We start from the raw sequence: 18435 nt of genomic DNA on the forward strand, positions 1-18435 counted from the left end.
GAGTTTATGTTTCTCCTCTTTTCATCAAGAGCGAAAATAGCTGCATTTGTGAGGCTGGTCAAAATATTGGTTCAGGATCCACAGCATGGCCAGCGAAGTACCTGATAATGGTGATAAAACAAGAGGTTGGTCCTCTTTTATCCACCTTATCGTCACCTACTGTCTTGTGCCACATGTAATGATCAAGTAGATGTGGTCACTTGAATAAGTAAATTCGATGAGGTTCCTACACAAGATTGTGGGGCCACCTGTGCCTGGCAGTCTGATGGACCTTTTGAGCAGAAATTGCACATTGAAAGAAGCCATTAATAAATATTGTGGCATCTGGTGATGGTGTCTCCTGTGCAACTTCTACAAGATGTGTACCAGACACAACCCACTGGAAGGAAGACATACTGAAGAGATTAAATCTCTGGATGGGGTGGGAGCAGACAAGGATAGGAAAGCCTGGCTAGGTCTGCACAGCTTAATACCGCTACAACCCTGGCAAGGACAAGACGACAGACACTGAGATTGAGAACTTAGAGACTTCAAAAATGTTTAAATGGTTTAAAATATCCTACAGGTGCAGTTTCTCCCAGCTCTTCTGAAGCCCGGTATGCAGCCACAAGAAGCAACACCTTTGTTGTCATTGCAGACTGAATTGTCTCCACAGTTAGCAGCAAGACAAAGTGGGGATTCTGCAAAATAAAACGTACAGAGTGCAAAGTGTTAAAGGATTGTGGCCATCAGTGATCCATAGGTAAAGACGGACATGGTGTCCTCAGTGGAGCTGCAGAGGTTTAGAACTGAATTTAAGACACCCATTTATTAGGCAGAATTTGAAACAAAAATGGGTAACACTGGAGTTTAGGTACTGCAAACAGACATCTATTACTTATTTACTTCTATGTAACAAAACCTCAAACACATCTTTGGGTCTTCATAACACTTACAGAGCAGCAATAAAGTGTTTATCCGTCTCTACAATGTGACCAGCTGATAAAACTTCACTTTGGACTGGTCTGAGGTGGCCTAACTGAGGCACATTTCTCTTGATATGACTTATTTAGTATAACACCTCTGAATCCTTCATATTAACAAGGCATTTGACTATCATGTCGACACGCCGCACTGCATGGAGATGAATAACAGAGCATCTACTCATCTACTGATGTTTTATAAGTGCTATAAAGACCAAAAGAAGCCTTTAGTAAAGTCTTGTAACAGAAGAGTAAATGAGTACTTGATGCATTTTAGCAGGACCTGAACTAAAGTGTTACCCAAGAAGGTGTCAAATCTCGAATCCAACAAAGGTATTAAAACTATTACAGTCAAATTTGTCAAGCGTACCTTGGTCACAGCGTGCACCCGTATAGCCAACTTCACAAATACACGTCCCATTACCATGTACTCCATTGCTGCAGACTCCATGAACACAGTCACACTCTGTATAAAGAATAAGGTGAATAAGTAGCATGACTTCATAAAATTAAAACATTAGATTCAACTGTTTTTAAAATAACAAAGAAAGAAGGTAAAAATAATAACTTTTTACATGTATATAGTGCTTTTCTTACTGCTCAAAAAACTCTCCACACAGGGAGAACCCAGGAAGCAAACCCACAATCTCCTTACTGCAAAGCAGCAGTGCTACCACTGCACAATTTGTATGAAGAAAGAAAGAATTTTGAATTGAACGTTAGTAATCAATACTCGACAAAGCATTTACAATATCATAATAAAGCAAACAAATAAAACCCCAACTCACCCCCCCCCCCCCAAAAAAAAGAAACAAAACTTCATTCATATGTCAAATAAGAAAAATCAACTCATTATCTTCAAGTTCGCAATTTGCCTCTTGAACACACCAATTTTCCTCAAAGGAATTCACATTTGCAGTCAGTCATTCAATAGAATTTGTATTCCAGATACACCCTGGCTTTTACAAGTCCATGAAATATTCTTAACATGTCACATTGTTTATTTGACTTCACATGATCGTCACCAAGTAATTGTGATAATGTGCTGTTCAACAGGGCAAAGCACTTCAGTCTTTCTTTTCCATCAGTTGGTGCATATAAACGTTTATAAAAACTAACCGACAGTTTTCATTTTAACTACTAGATAGATAGATAGATAGATAGATAGATAGATAGATAGATAGATAGATAGATAGATAGATAGATAGACAGATAGACAGATAGACAGATAGACAGATAGACAGATAGACAGATAGATAGATACTTTATTAATCCCAAGGGGAAATTCACAAAGTAGTAAGAAGTGTCCAGGGCACGAGTCCACATAAAATAAAGTGGTAGGAGTGATCAGTGAAATAGATGAAAAGGTAGAAAGATAAAGAAGATAAAGTCATACACGGAGCAGCTGGAAGGCCCTTTAAGCCTGAGCAGCAGCAGCAGCAGCAGCAGCATAGGGCATAAGGCAGGAACAACCCCTGGATAGGGGGCCAGTCCATCACATTGTGATAACACTCAGGTAGATGTACACACCTCACACAGACACGCACACGAGGACCATCTTAGCTTCACCAGTCCACCTAACCTACATGTCTTTGGACTGAGGGAGATAACCCAAGTAGACATGGGGAGAACATTAAAAAACAGGAAGGGCCAGGGATGTGAACCCTTGGACTAACCACAGTGCTCTCCGAATCCACTTTGTCCTGTTATCAGAATAAACACTTCAGAAGAGACGTCAATTTGCAAGTTTCATCCTCCATCAGGATTGTTCCATATTTAGTAAGGAGAGGCGAGAATGAGTAAAGCTCACCTGAACTGCAGTCCTCTCCATATGTATTTTGATTTTTGCAGTCTTGACAGGCAAACCCGGTAAAAGCATCCTTGTTGACAACCACAAAGAAAGAAAGATAGATTAACGTCAAATGTAAGGGTTTTATCCTTTACAAAAAAGTTTTAATAGCAATACTGTGCTTTTATATACAGTATATTGCCTATTAAAAGTAGTTTTGACACCAATCAAAAGAAAAACTTTCTTAAAATCTCAAAGTAAAACAGATCTCTGCAAAGTACTCTAAATTAATGGCAAATATTAAACACAAAATAATCGATCCCTTAAGTATTCACCCCCTCATGTCAGTATTTAGTACATGCAAGTTTGGCAGCCATGACAGCCTCGAGTCTGTGTGCTCAGATCTCTACCGGCTTTGCACTTCTGGACATGGCCATTTCTCCCCATTCTTCTTTGTAAAACCGCTCAAGCTCTGTCAGGTTGCATGGAGATCATGAGTGATCAGCAGTTTTTGTTTTTTTTTTTTGTGTTTTTTTCTTTAAGTCCAGCTACAAATTCTATGATGGATCGAGATCTGGACTCTGACTCGGCCTCTCCAGGACATTAAAGTTGCTGTTTTGAAGCCCATCTTGTGTCTTTGGCTTTATGCTTGGGGTAGTTGTCCTGCTGGAAAACAAATCTTCTCCCAAGGTGCAGACTGTATCACACTTTCCTCCAGGATTTCCACGTATTGTGCTGCATTCATTTTACCCTCACAAACCTTCCAGGGCCTGCTGCAGAGAAGCATTCCCACAGCATGTTGTTGTCACCATCAGGCTACACGGTGAGTATGGTGTGTTGTTGATAATGGACTTTAGTTTGATGGCCAAAACACTCCATTTTGGTCTCATCAAACCATAGAACCTTCTTCGAGCCAAGTTCAGAATTTCCCATGTGCCTTTAGAAAACTCTAACTGAGATGTTCTGGTTGTTTTCTTTTCTTTGCCACTCTTCCATAAAGCTGAGTTATTGTCCGCACAGTCTCTCCAATCTTAGAAACTGTAGGTTGTAACTACTTCAGAGTTCTTAGAGGTCTCTTGGTGGCCTCGCTCACTTGTCTTCTTCTCGCATGATCGCTCAGGTTGCTCTCAGCAGATTCACAGCTCTGCCACACTCTCTCCATTTCTTAATGACTGATTTCCCGGAACTCCAACGGATATTCAGTGACTTGGAGATGTTCTTGTTTCCATCCTCTAACTTGTGCGTTTCACTCCCCTTTTCTTGGAGTTGTTATGTGTGTACTTTTGTTTTTATTGTGTAGGTTAGACCCTCATAAGACTCATCACAAGGTGGTCCTTCTTGATGCAGGTGCATTTATACTGCAAGCAAGTGAAACCACAGATAGGTGATCTTTGTTGAATGAATGGCAGGACTTCTAAAACCGATTGACTGAGGATTTAGGGGTGTCACATTAAAGGGGTGAACACTTCTGTGATCAATTATGTTATGTTATACATTTGTTATTAATTTAGACCACTTTGCAGAGCTCTATTTTCACGTTGACATTAAAGAGTCTTTTTCCTATTGTTCAGTAACAAACAAAAATAAAAATAAACCTCCTGTGATTCAATGTTGTATAACAATAAAATGTGAAAACGTCCAAGGGGATGAATTCATTTTATAGGCACTATACTCCATAAGTAGAGGAAACTGCATTTTTCACATGCAAATATGATTTTAATTAATTTATTTTTCAATACTTCTTTACAGGATTTCAAACAATAATGTCAGCACTTATCATTATGTGATATAGTGCCTGTCATGGTAAACATCATGTGTTATTATTAGTCAAGTACAACGTGCTGGCACAAATACATTTTTCTTCAGTCATTATGGGGTGTATTTAGTGAAGGACGTGCTGTAGCCGAGAACAATCTGAATCTGTGCCTGTGGTGGCTTCTAGTCTGATAATGAAATCACAACGCCGCCCCGCTATCAACCCGCAAGGAGATTCAATAATCCTAAACAACAGCCACCGCATATAACTGCACTTTTACTGGCTTAATTTTATACTTAATATAACATATATAAAACCATATTCAGTTAAAACAGGTGGAGAGTATTTTAATGAAGTAACATAAATGTTCAAAATAATCAAAGCGGGCTCTGCAGGGTCACCTCACAAACACAAGTCCCGTTGCCAGTTTCGCCATCCAAGCACCTGCCATGCCAATTGCAGATTCTTTCTGACCAAGTGGGACACGCTGTGAAAACAAAGAGAAAAGTTTGGGAGCTTTCAACTAAAAATGTTCAGCACTCAGCAGCTTGATGTGCAAAATATGAGCTGAAGTGCATTAGACTTTCAAATATCAAATAATGCAACCACAAATATGAAAATGTAGCCTGGCAGCTTCATACATTACAATATGTAACTGAATTAGATGGGATGATGGGTGGATGGATGGATGGGTGAATGGATAGATGGAATCATTCCTTTCCACCATTAGATTTTCTGAGTCTTTCGTGATTCATTGTAAAAGGTAGTATGTGAACTCTAAGATATTATTGTTAGAGAATTTGTGACTTGTTAAAAAGTGATTAAAACACTTCTTTTAATTCTTCCATTCATACTTCAAAGCTTGTCCTGATTCCTCTATTTCAGACCATTGTGTGATCATTTTAGAAAACCAATCAGAAAACCAATGTATGCCAATCGAAGAGCATACAGTACAAAGCAGCTTTTGACTGATGGGATCTCCTGCTTTGGGTATAACCATAAGTACACGATTGATCTTCCCTAGTGTTTAAAGACAATCCACAAGGTTAGCATTATGAAAAGAATGAAGGTGGAATTACAGGTGATGCATCTGATTCCTGAAACCCACCCATCCATCTTCTGAGCTCACTTCTTACTTCTTCCATTACAAGTTGAGGGAGCTGGCGCCAGTGTCAATGCCAGATATATACTAGCTGCATGGTGAATCCATCACGGGCACACACACTACAGTATATTCAATCATACTGGGGTAGTTTGACAATTGGCCTAACACACACACACACACACACACACACACACACACACACACACACACACACATCTTTCTGAAGCTGGGGAAAAAAATCATACACAATAGTGACAATGTCAGAGATGATGCTTACAAATACAGTCAGATCCCCAGAATCCTGGGCAGCAGTTGTTTTCAGTGATGTTCTTGTCACAGTTATGTCTGCATCCTGATAGCACTAAGGTCTTGTCTCCCATGTTAACAGAGAAACTGCAAAGTGACAAAGAAACAGGGAATACTGGTAAGTCCCAGTGGCATTGACAATATAACACAAGTTCATTTTCCTGGTGAGTGGCGGCTTCACTGGGATCAGGCATCTCAGGGCCGGTGCTTTAAACAAGGCTGCCTGAGGCAAGGCACACGTTTACTTTCTCCTATATAACCTTATCAGGTTTGAGACGATCCATCTAATCCACATACAATACATATTGCGAGACTGGCTTCTTGATAAACAGAAAAATAATACATAAATTAATATCATAATGTATTTTTTTGCAAAATATGTGAAAAAGTATTAGCTGTAATACAATAACACAGGCATTATAAACAGTAACAATGTGGAAATTCTTCATTGCTTCTCTTTAACAACTCCAAAAAATACATATTAACTGAATTTTGCAATTCCAAAATGAAACATGAAATGAAACTCAGCTGCTTGGCTCATCCTGCCCACTTCTGTAAATACCTTGGATGTCTGAGACCACCCTGTAAGCTAAATAGCACCAGCCCCTTATAACTGAACACACATGGGAAAACGAAAGAGAGACATTTAACAAACATTGCACCTGTAACTGACAGCTTAAGAACATTCCAGAAATTCTGATATAATTGGTATGTATAACATATAGCTTTGAGATGCGTATGTGACATTTTAATTCTTAGTCGCTCAAGTGCGGTGAGGCTGTGTAAATTGACCTCCTCACTCACACTCCAGCCTCGGGGTGTATCTTACAGTTGCTTAACTAGCAAACGAGAGAACTACTTAACGTAAATCTAAATCGATCAGGTTTTATTTCTAGAATTTGCTTGAGCATTCCGGTTGATTTTGTGACTTCTCCCATCACACTAAGAATCATAGTTTGCTTGCAGGAGCGATATATTCGTGCTAATCTGAGACAGAGGCTGTGGGCCAAGGGGAGAGGGATGCGTAACATCAGGAGTGGGGAGTCGGTCTATCCTTTTTGTTTATTGATTTTTAAAGTTTGTCTTGTTTCACTACTACGTGGGTGGAGCCGTGGGGAACGGCCAGTCTAAAAATAAAGCTAGGAGGAAGTGAGTCAGATGAACTACTAGACCAAGAAAGAGAATGGCTGGAGAAGCCCGGCTGTATGGTCTTCATGTCACTAACTGCTGGCCATGCATTCCCCCAACCACCTCGGACGTGGGAACTGGAATCTATTGATTCACCGAGCACAGAGTTTGAGAAGAACCCAAAAATCTGGAGATTGGAATGGTAAAGATCTGATCTTTCCATTTGGCTGGATGCATTCATTTGAACATCGGACAAGTGGTGTAAAAATGTATCGTCTACACTACAAAATTGTTAACAGAGTTTTGATTTGTCAGAAGGTGAAGCGTTCTGTCCAGATACCACATATCTGCTAAACTCCTTTAAGCTTATGCTCCCTGGCATTGTGCTCTTTCCTGATTGCAGGACATACACAAGCCTTCTACCCATCCCTTTTGTAACCGTGGAAGAAATAATCAGACAAGAGAAAAATGGTACAAATGAGAAATATGTATCTAACTTACTTCATAATGTTGCTTCCACCCCAAAATGCAATACAGTAATCCCTCGCTATATCGCGCTTCGCCTTTCACGGCTTCACTCCATCGCGGATTTTATATGTAAGCATATTTAAATATATATCGCGGATTTTTTGCTGGTTCGCGGATTTCTGCGGACAATGGGTCTTTTAATTTCTGGTACATGCTTCCTCAGTTGGTTTGCCCAGTTGATTTCATACAAGGGACGCTATTGGCAGATGGCTGAGAGGCTACCCAGCTTACTTTTCTCTCTGTCTTGCGCTGACTTTCTCTGATCCTGACGTAGGGGGATTGAGCAGGGGGGCTGTTCGCACACCTAGACGATACGGACGCTCATCTAAAAATGCTGAAAGATTATCTTCACGTTGCTATCTTTTGTGCAGCTGCTTCCTGAAACGACATGCTGCACAGTGCTTCGCATACTTAAAAGCTCGAAGGGCACGTATTGATTTTTGATTGAAAAACAAACTCTGTCTCTCTCTATCTCTCTCCCTGCTCCTGACGGAGGGGGTGTGAGCTGCCGCCTTCAACAGCTTTGTGCCGCGGTGCTTCGCATACTTAAAAGCCAAACAGCCCTATTGATTTGTTTGCTTTTCTCTATCTCTGTGACATGATCTGCTCCTGACGCACACTCCTTTGAAGAGGAAGATATGTTTGCATTCTTTTAATTGTGAGACGGAACTGTCATCTCTGTCTTGTCATGGAGCACAGTTTAAACTTTTGAAAAAGAGACAAATGTTTGTTTGCAGTGTTTGAATAACGTTCCTGTCTCTCTACAACCTCCTGTGTTTCTGCGCAAATCTGTGACCCAAGCATGACAATGTAAAAATAACCATATAAACATATGGTTTCTACTTCACAGATTTTCTTATTTCGCGGGTGGCTCTGGAACGCAACCCCCGCGATGGAGGAGGGATTACTGTACTTAAATGTAATTTATAAATAAATATCCAGGTCGGAGAGAAGCCTTTGGACCAGTACATTATCCATTTCTTCAGTGAGGAATGCTAACAAATATACATCTTCCAATCTTGCAGAATGTAATTTGCATGGCTTCTAGCCTCTCGGTGATTTTTGTTCCAATATAAATACTCACATATTTGCATATTCATTGAGCTTTTATGAGGAAACTTTCCAGGTATGGTTATGTTATGCATGGGCTGTTCTTCTGAGACACAGCTAGCACACAGTGCACCTGCTTGAATCACTTGTGGCCTCCTCCTGATAATAACAATCCCTGAGATTGTTCACAGGGAGAAATCTTGTTGACAGGGGACCCTGGCTATTACGACCAACTAGGGCATCTAGCTTGCCCGAGTCGTCTTCCACCTGTTTACATCCATCTTTCTGTCATCTTATTTGCATGGCTTTAGCTATAAAATAATGGGTTTGAAATAAACTTCACAGATCATCGTGGCACACTTCAAACCTAATGACACAACATGGTGACCGGCCTCGATACTAGGACACTCTCTAATGAATTAAGCTCAGTTACTCAAACCCTGTGGTCCAACATGTCGCTTCTGCTTTCAGAAATAACAGTAAAGAACAGAAAACTCTACCAAAGACGTAAAAAGCAACAGAGAGGTAAAGCGAGTCTGTGCCATTAACTTTAAAGAGGATTATAAACGGAACCACCTGCAGTCCCTGAGGCCGATGTCCTGTGTCGTCTTCTTAAATCCTCGCGGACAAAGCACTTTTGAAGAGGCCGCACAGGAGGTGCACGGGGTGCTGAGATGAAGGACGGTCTGCAAATCGCAGTGATTGTCAAGGGTCTGCCAAAAGAGAACAAGTGACATCAAGTGAAAGCTTCATGATAAAAAGAGCAAAAAAAAAAAACCAACAACATTGCCAAGTTTTCCACTGGGGACAAATAAAATTCTGTCTGTCTATCAACCAACAAAATGGTAGGATAAAGCAACAATAAAAGGAAGTGCTCCATCTATTATACAGACCAGTTGTCCATATACTGAACTTGCACCACCAAGGTGTCCAGTCCTGGAGGGCAGCAGATGTTCACTCCATTTCCTAATTTGAGGTCAGAACTTCATGTTTGCTCAGATGGGTCAACCTAGCTTGCTGCCAGTTACCCCAGAAATTCATCCTGGGGTGGCTTAATTCAGAAAGAAGTCTTTTAGTTTGCCGAGTTTCTAAAGATTTCCTTCCTTTTGCTTAATTTTAAGCTGTTTTTAAGAAGTCTAACATTTTTAGGATTTATTTTTTTCTTTATCTAGCAATTAACAACAAAATTATCAAAATATGCAACAGCTATCCAGTCTACACAGCAGCACCTTCATCTCTGTGCGTGTTCTTCATTAGCTAACATTTAAAAATTTATAGAGAAAAAATGGATTTAAATCTTTGGCTGCTTGTGAAGTGCTTTGCTCAATTTAACAAAAATGTAAGATACACACTGATAGGAAATTTTCACATGGCCTAGTGATGATGATAGGCACATTTAAAGAGCCCGTGGCATTAACCAAAGCTGTGCGTTCTAATGAACAAACTGGTTAGAGCAAAAGCCCACTGCAACTGAAGCCATTCTGGAGCAGAGCTGCACATATCCACACATTGAAAGAACCAACCTTAGATGGGATGCCAGCCCACCAAACGTTACCATGACCATTCCAAATATGTGCTGAATTCAAGCACAGGACTCTATAAGGAACAACGACAACCTTTCCATCAGTTTGTGTCATGTTCTATTGGTGGACGCAAAAAGCTGGACCTGCTTTATTGAAGTGTTAAATGTCTTTAAATGTAAACCTGTGGCACAACTGGGCAGATCTGAACACAATCTGACCCACCGTACTCCCACCTACAAGCATGTTAGATGGCAACCGATCTCTGATCATTATTATTATGGTTAAGGCTATCACAACACTAAAGAGCTTATATGTCTGGTCACTATTCAAAAAGTGGATGTAAAGGTGGTCCAGTCCTACCAAGTACTTGGGGGTCCTCATTAATGACAAGTTGGACTGGTCTCAGAACACAGAGGAATTAGAGAAGAAGGGCAGAGCAGACTCTACTTCCTTAGGAGACGCCTTTCCTTAAATGTGAGAAGTGACATCCTTCACATCTTCTACAACTCTGTCTATGACCAGTGTGATTTTCTATGCTGTGGTGTGCTGGGCTGGTAACATCACATCAAGAGAGGCCCACCGAATCAACAAGCTAAGTAGAAGGGCAAGCTCAGTTATAAGATGCACTCTGGACCCCCTGGAGGTCATAGAAATGAATGAAAACAAAACGGAGTGCCATTATGAACAATGCTGCACATCCTCTCTCTGACACAACAACAACTGAGGACTTTCAAACAATGGATTATTCAGCAGAAGTGAGTCACGACACACGACTTGGGGGCATCACTGGGACTGGGACTGCTATTACAGAAGTTCTCTCTCATTTGAATTTTCTTGTTTTCTAGTCATTCTGGTGTGTGTTGAAAACAAAATGTGTATTTATTTATTTATTCAGTCATTTATTTATTTAAAGAGCTTCTGTAAACAGACAGATTTCCCCCAGGGGACAAATAAAGTTTGTTCATTCTTTCCATCTATCTATCTGTTATAGTGCCTTTTATCTATCTATCTATCTATCTATCTATCTATCTATCTATCTATCTATCTATCTATCTAATAGTCAAACATTAATATATTATAATATATAATAATATAATATAGGGTGAGTCAAAATTATGATAACACTAATGGTACTGCTATGCATATACTTATATACAATTTTTGTGGACAATTTATGTGCTACATATGGAAAATGTGTTGAACATGATGGCGAACAGGTTGAGACATTCCTGTAAATCATCTTGCACATATGAAGCATGTTTTGTGAATAAATTGTTTCTGCTATTCAAATATTAACATAATTTTGACTCACCCTGTATAGAATATATCTTATATATATATACATTTTTCTTGAGCTTCTGTAAAGTCTTAATTTACCCTTGGGGCTGAATGCTGTATTATCTATTATTCTACCTACAGTTATGTGAAAAGTAAGCCCACCACATGAAATATTTTTATTTTTAAACATGTGAAGATATCAAGCTTTGATCTTTATTCAAACAGTACCTATAGATAAAGGTGATATAATAAACATCTAGTAACGCTTACACTTTGTAATCTCTCATATAATTTAAATAAACACAAGTGCAAATTTCACATGTGGAAAAAGTACGCCCACCTCTACACATATCACCACTTCAAACAGTTCAAAACTGGAATCAGGCCCACCAGCTCAGGTGCAAACAATTAGCAGATCATTAGAGAGGGTCTCGTCTAAACCTACTCCCTCATTTAAACCTCAGACATTTAGTTTGGTTTGCTCCTTGTTGTTGAAGTGTGTGTTATCACCACGCTTAAATTGAAAGAGCTGTCTGAGGCCTTCAGATGGAAGCTTATAGATGTCTGAGTGTCTGGGAAGGGATTTTAAACAACCTTCAAACAATTGCAAATCAACCATTCCACTGCCCAGAAGATGGTCTACAAGTGGAGAAGATTTCAAACATGTCAGGCCGTCCCAGCAAGTTCGGCCAAAGAGCAGAAGGTAAGATATCAGTGTCAATATTAAATGTAATTAAATAGCACATTTAAAAACAACAAGAGCTGACCAAAGTGTTGTGCAATGAAGAACAATACAGTACAAATGACAATAAGCAATAAGACAATAAAAAAGATGAACAGAGCTTACAATTAAACAGAAGCCAAAGAAAAGAATGTGCCTTAAGAAGTGATTTTAAAATAGGTGAAGTAGGGGCCAGCCTAACATGAAATGGCCTGTGAGCTACAACTGCAAAGGCACGTTCTCCCCTACACTTATGTCTCGATTTAGGGACCACCAGAAGCAACTGATCAGTAGACCTGAGTGATTATATAATTGTAAAAGGTTGGAGAGGTAAGAGGGAGCTTGGCCATTTAGTACTTTATAAGCAAACAATCAGTCCTAAAATGAACGGGGAGCCAGTGCAGGGAGGCCAGGACAGGGAAAAATGTGATCTCACTTGTGTGTTCCCATTAAAAGACGAGCGGCAGCATTTTGGACCAACAGTAGACATGAGATAGACGTCTGACTGAATACCAACATAAAGTAAATTACATCAGTCAAGTCGGGATGAAATAAAAGCATGAAGAACCCTTTCCAAATCGTGATACATTACGAAGGGCTTAACTTTGGAGAGAAGCCTCTCTAGAAAGACACTAGCTTTAATCACTGAGTTTACCCGTGGAGCTAATTTAAAATCACTATCCATTATTACACCCACATATTTTACAAATGGATCTTACATAAGGTGTCAGGGAGCTCAAGTCCATATAAGGGGCACCGCTGAAACCACTTGGCCCAAACATCAGGACCTCAGTTTTGCTCTCATTAAGATTTAAAAAGTTTAAGGCCATCCAAGCTTTAACATCCTCAAGGCAGTCCAACAAAAGTTTTAAAGTGTTTGTATTGCTGTGATTCAAGGGTAAACAAATCTGCGTATCATCTGTGTAGCAGTGAAATGAAATGAAATGGATCCTAAAGGAAGTAAATAGAAGTAAGGAGAGGCCCAAGAACCAAACCCTGAAGAACTCCACAAAGTAAGAGCTTAAAGAAAGTCTGTAAGACCCCAGAATTTTATCACAGGACCTACAGGTAGCTCTTACCACTGTTGATGTCAAAGTGCATGAGTCTTCCATTCAAAAATACAACTACATGTGAGACGTGTCAGGAGGAAAACTTTGCTTTTCATAAAGAACCTCTGGGCTTGATGATAGGTGAACACCTAGGCAAAGACCGGGATTTCTGGACAGACAATGTAAAGACAGAGTTATCACATGTGCCAGAAGACGTGTTTGATGAAAACCAAAGACATCATTTGACCAGAAGTAACTGACACCAGCTATGAAACAAGTCATTTCGTTTTGGGTCTGCTATGCTGCATCATGTCCTGGACACCTCACCATTAAGGAAACCACTCTGAATTCTCCATCATACCAAGGGGTGCTTGAATGTAATGTGAGACCACCTGTCACAAAACTGGAGCTCAACCAAAAGTGGACTTCCAAACATGACAATGACCTTAAACATACCTGGACATCCCTCAAGCAATGACTGAAAGGAAAGAAAGAAATGGAGAGATCTGGAATGGCCAAGTTAAAACCCATATCTGAATCCTATCAAGATGCTGTGGTGGTGGTGGTGGAGAAGGGGGTATGGGGGGTCTAAAACGGGCCTTAAACATCGCACAGCAGAATGAACTCTGCATGGAAAAATGGAACAAAAAAATTCAGGGAACTGGCAGACAGTTATAGGAAACACCTACCTCAGGAGCAACAGTGGCCATTACAGCCAAGAGTGGACTTGCCTTTTCCTCGAGCTTGGAAAGCAGATTTTCAGGTTTTTTTTTTTTGTTTTTTTTTTATATAATTACTTCACTTTTATTAGGCACTGCTGTTTGAATGAAGATCAAATCTTGATATATTCTAATATTTTAAAAAGAAAACACATTTCATGAGTTCAGTCAGCCATTTTTCAACCCATTTAGGTTGAACAAGGAGGAAACAGGAGAGCATGCAAACTCCATGCATGGAGGACCACTATATTTCATGAGGGTGTGCTAACTTATTCACATGACTCCATTTATCTATCTACCTATCTATATGTAGTGTCTTTCATTATCGATCTATCTAAATGTAGTGTCTTTCATTCTCAATCTATCTATCTAAATGTAGTGTCTTTCATTATCAATCTATCTTTCTAAATGTAATGTCTTTCATTATCGATCTATCTATACGTAGTGTCTTTCATTATCGATCTATCTATACGTAGTGTCTTTCATTATCGATCTATCTATCTATGCGTAGTGTCTTTCATTATCTGTCTATATGTAGTGTCTTTCATTATCTATCTATCTATACAGGTGTCTTTCATTATCTGTATATACGTAGTGTCTTTCATTATCGATCTATCTATACGTAGTGTCTTTCATTATCGATCTATCTATCTATGCATAGTGCCTTTCATTATCGATCTATCTATGCGTAGTGTCTTTCATTATCGATCTATCTGTCTATCTATGCGTAGTGTCTTTCATTATGTCTCTATGTAGTGTCTTTCATGATCTATCTATCTATCTATGCATAGTGTCTTTCATTATCTGTCTATCTATCTATGTGTAGTGCCTTTCATTATCGATCTATCTATCTATCTATCTATCTGTGTAGTATCTTTCATTATCGATCTATACGTAGTGTCTTATTATCTATTGATCTATCCATCCATGCATAGTGTCTTTCATTATCGATCTATACGTAGTGTCTTTCATTATCTATCTATCTATCTATCTATCTATCTATCTATCTATCTATCTATCTATCTATCTATCTATCTATCCATGCATAGTGTCTTTCATTATCTATCTATCTATCTATCCATGCATAGTGTCTTTCATTATCTATCTATCTATCTATTTTAGGCCAACCTAAGGTCACCAGCTACCATCTTATAGGTTGTAAGAGGGAGCTTCTGAAGTGCCCAGAAAAAAGCCACGGGATGAAACTACAAACTCTTTCAAGGCAGTGACTAGTCTGGGAATTGAACCCGGAGACCCCTGGAGCTGTGAGGCACAGTGCTTCCCCCTTGTTCGAGTGTTTGTGAAGACTGTGCAAATTCAACTGCTGAATAAAACTACACTCTTATCAACAGCAGCTACCATCAAGGTCTGGGTGATGTGATGTGTGCCACCATGCTGCCCCTACTATACATCACAAGACACATGATGCCACCTGCAGCATGCAGTACTCAAGAAAGTGCCTTATGGATATGGCTGAGCATCAGGTCCCATGATTTAAAAGAGTAGATGCTGGTGTAAAAGTTAAGTACTGTAAGTAACCATACAAATGTCTCACTGCTTTGGGAAAGTCTTAATGTATGGGCATTGGCTGGGGGTCCCAGGAGCACTGGAGCCCACAATGTTTCTGATGCCTATGGATGTTTCTGTTTTGCTATTAAAATAGGGGCCCCACTGCACTACTTTTCCCGGGGGCCTATGATGCTGGGAAGACGGCCCTGAGTTTAAAGAATCTATTAGTACAAGATGAGAGTCGTTGTCTTCCCGGAATACTACTTAAACCAGTTTTTATGTCATGGAAATTCAGAAGCTCTTCAGGCCACAAGAGAGAAACACGCAGACACACGCAGGCTGGGCCAGTGCAGAGAAACTAACCAATCAACATAAATGGTTCCTGTCTGGGATGAAGGAGCAAAGCCAGACTACCAGGAAAAGGAACCAAACAGACACAGGGAGAACATGCATACATTACACAGAAAGCAACCAGTCTGTGAGGAGAAGCACTAACCACTGTGCCACCATGCTGCCTCAAGAGGTACATGGCAGAGTGCTAGGGATACTTACTGTACACAAGAAGCGCTAATGTAGCATCTATTCATACTGAAGCAAAACAGTTTGATTGAATGGGCTAACATCAGCATAAATAAGAATGCTCAATTAGGGAAAAAGAGACGCTCTGGACCGCGGCTCCTTACCGTGCTCTTCTGTGCCGCTGCCGACAGCGTTAAACAGATGGCCACTAAGAAGTGCATTCCTGAAATTTGTCCGCTTCCTCCTCGGTATCTAATCATATCAAAGCCATTCGCTGGAATGATGAAGTCTTCAAGATAAACAAATAAACACAGCAGTTAGATCTTCAAGGGCAAAAAAAGCTTCTCACAGCGGCGTAATTTCCAAAACACAATATTAAATTTCCTGTGTTTTCACAATTTTGCCAGAAGTTTCTGAAAGCATCGAAGTCCTCCAACTGTTATCCCTTTCAAGCACTCCATTTAAGAAGCCAGAGAGTTTCTTTTCAGTTAAAGCACACCAAAACAGGAACACAAGCGGATTTCCTCTACTATATTAGCGGAGTGCTCATGGAAGGAAATCCTCGCTGATTGCCACGGCTAGCTGTGCATACCTCGAAAAAAAAAAAAAAAAAAGATAACATCACCACGCTTATTTTTCAATTCCCAGCCATGGAGTTACTAAAATGTGAATCAGCAAGTTGCGTTCCTGGATTTCTCCTTCGTCCCTACTGTTAAGCCTTATCTTTACAATTGGCCCCTTTGCTGTCTTCCATGACTGGCCAATGCCAACTCCTGAGCTCTGCTTGGAGTGGGCAGACCCATCACTTTGCTCTTAAGATGGGATTTCTCCATCTTTTATCCTGACCTGATTTACAATTTTAACCCCAGTCAATCATGATATGAGAGTCCGGATAAGACATTGGGCATGCTAACATCTATATAGAATGTCTGCTTCAGCACAAAAATGGGGGAAGTTTCCACCACCTTGAAAAATGAAAAGCAACAAAAGAAGAAAGAAAAGTAATGCGCCATTTTAAAAACAAGCCTTATTTTTATATAGTGCCTTTTCATGGTGACCTATCGTGGTGTAGTATAATTGTCTCCATACTTTTACAAAAGGGGAGGCTGCCATGTTAGGTGACTCAGCTCTGATTACAGTCCTGCAACATACCTTTTAAGCCATATTGCATTTATTATTCAAGTAGAATATCATAGAACAGAATACATGTGTGTGATTGAGAGGGAGGTCAGTGGAATGGTGAGGAGTAGAGTTGGAGAAGGTGGATAAGTTTAAGCGCTTGGGATCAACAGTACAGAATAATGGGGATTGTGGAAGAGAGGTGAAGAAGGGAGTGCAGGAAGGGTTGAATGGGTGGAGAAGAGTGTCAGGAGTGATTTGTGACAGACGGGTATCAGCAAGAGTGAAACGGAAGGTCTACAGGAGGGTAGTGAGACCAGCTATGTTATATGGGTTGGAGACGGTGGCACTGACCAGAAAGCAGATGACAGAGCTGGAGGTGGCAGACTTAAAGATGCTAAGATTTGCACTGGATGTGACGAGGATGGACAGGATTAGAAATGAAGACATTAGAGGGTTAGTTCAGGTTGGGAGACAAAGTCAGAGAGGCGAGATTACATTGGTTTGGACATGTGCAGAGGAGAGATGCTGAGTATAATGAGAGAAGGGTGCTAAGGATAGAGCTGCCAGGTAAGAGGAACAGAGGAAGGCCTAAGAGAAGGTTTATGGATATGGCGAGAAGGGACATGCAGGTGATGGGTATAACAGAGAAAGATGCAGAGGACAGAAAGATATGGAACATCAGAACATAAGAAATTTGACAAACGAGAGGAGACCATTCAGTTCATCAAGCCCGACTTGCTCACATTCTCCCATACCCCAACGATGTGTGCATTAGATTGTCCTGTACACAGCTGGCTCCTGCTTTGCTCCCGATAACCCTGTGACCAGACACGCATGGCTAGTTGGATGTTTTTAGTAGTATCCCTATTAGACTATGTGTATTGAATTATCATTTTCCTCTGCGTTCTGCAATCCGCACAAATCTCTGCTATTCTCTGCAGTCTTTTCCAGCTCTTCTGTGGTGGTGATCTGTGCCACCACCCCCTGATTAAGGCACTATGCTGCCCCCTGCTTTTATGAATTGAATGGTGGGTGTTCCAGATGTCCACATGACCCGATCAGGCACTGGTACAGCACATTGGCGCACCCACCACATGACGAAACAACTCAGGATCCTGGTTGGCACCCCACCTCAGGCAGACATGAGGTCCACTCCCACCCCCTGTAAATTACCCTCTATCTGCCGCAGCCAGGTGTTACGTGGGCATCCCCTTGCCCTGGTCCAGCCACTTGGGTCCTCGACAATGAGGATCCCGTGAGACGGATGACCCTCAGGGAATTGCACCACATGGCCGTGGTGCCGTAACTGACACTCCCTCACAATGCAGGTAATGTGCCTCATTTGGGACTCAATGAGCAACCACTCATTGG

The 18435-nt window shown here is 40.5% G+C and overlaps 1 protein-coding gene across 3 annotated transcripts in view; it reads right to left on the reverse strand.

Annotated features, from left to right (window-relative positions):
* Positions 1 to 16595, reverse strand: part of stab1 (stabilin 1) — a 210170-nt gene extending 193575 nt beyond the window's left edge. Inside the window, exons 1-7 of one of the 3 annotated variants that reach the window (XM_051920983.1) lie at positions 16107 to 16581; positions 9201 to 9337; positions 5890 to 6005; positions 4909 to 4994; positions 2773 to 2842; positions 1333 to 1428; positions 564 to 680 (exon numbers count right to left, since the gene is read on the reverse strand). In XM_051920983.1, the coding sequence (XP_051776943.1) occupies positions 564 to 680; positions 1333 to 1428; positions 2773 to 2842; positions 4909 to 4994; positions 5890 to 6005; positions 9201 to 9337; positions 16107 to 16202 (718 nt within the window). In that variant the 5' untranslated portion in view covers positions 16203 to 16581. Of the gene's footprint in view, positions 1 to 563; positions 681 to 1332; positions 1429 to 2772; positions 2843 to 4908; positions 4995 to 5889; positions 6006 to 9200; positions 9338 to 16106 lie in introns of all 3 variants that reach the window. The other 2 variants (XM_051920982.1, XM_051920984.1) reach the window with 2 other exon arrangements.
* Between the last annotated feature and the right edge of the window lie 1840 nt (positions 16596 to 18435).

This window comes from Erpetoichthys calabaricus, chromosome 18 (genome assembly GCF_900747795.2).
Source record: "Erpetoichthys calabaricus chromosome 18, fErpCal1.3, whole genome shotgun sequence".
Taxonomy (NCBI): Eukaryota; Metazoa; Chordata; class Cladistia; order Polypteriformes; family Polypteridae; genus Erpetoichthys; species Erpetoichthys calabaricus.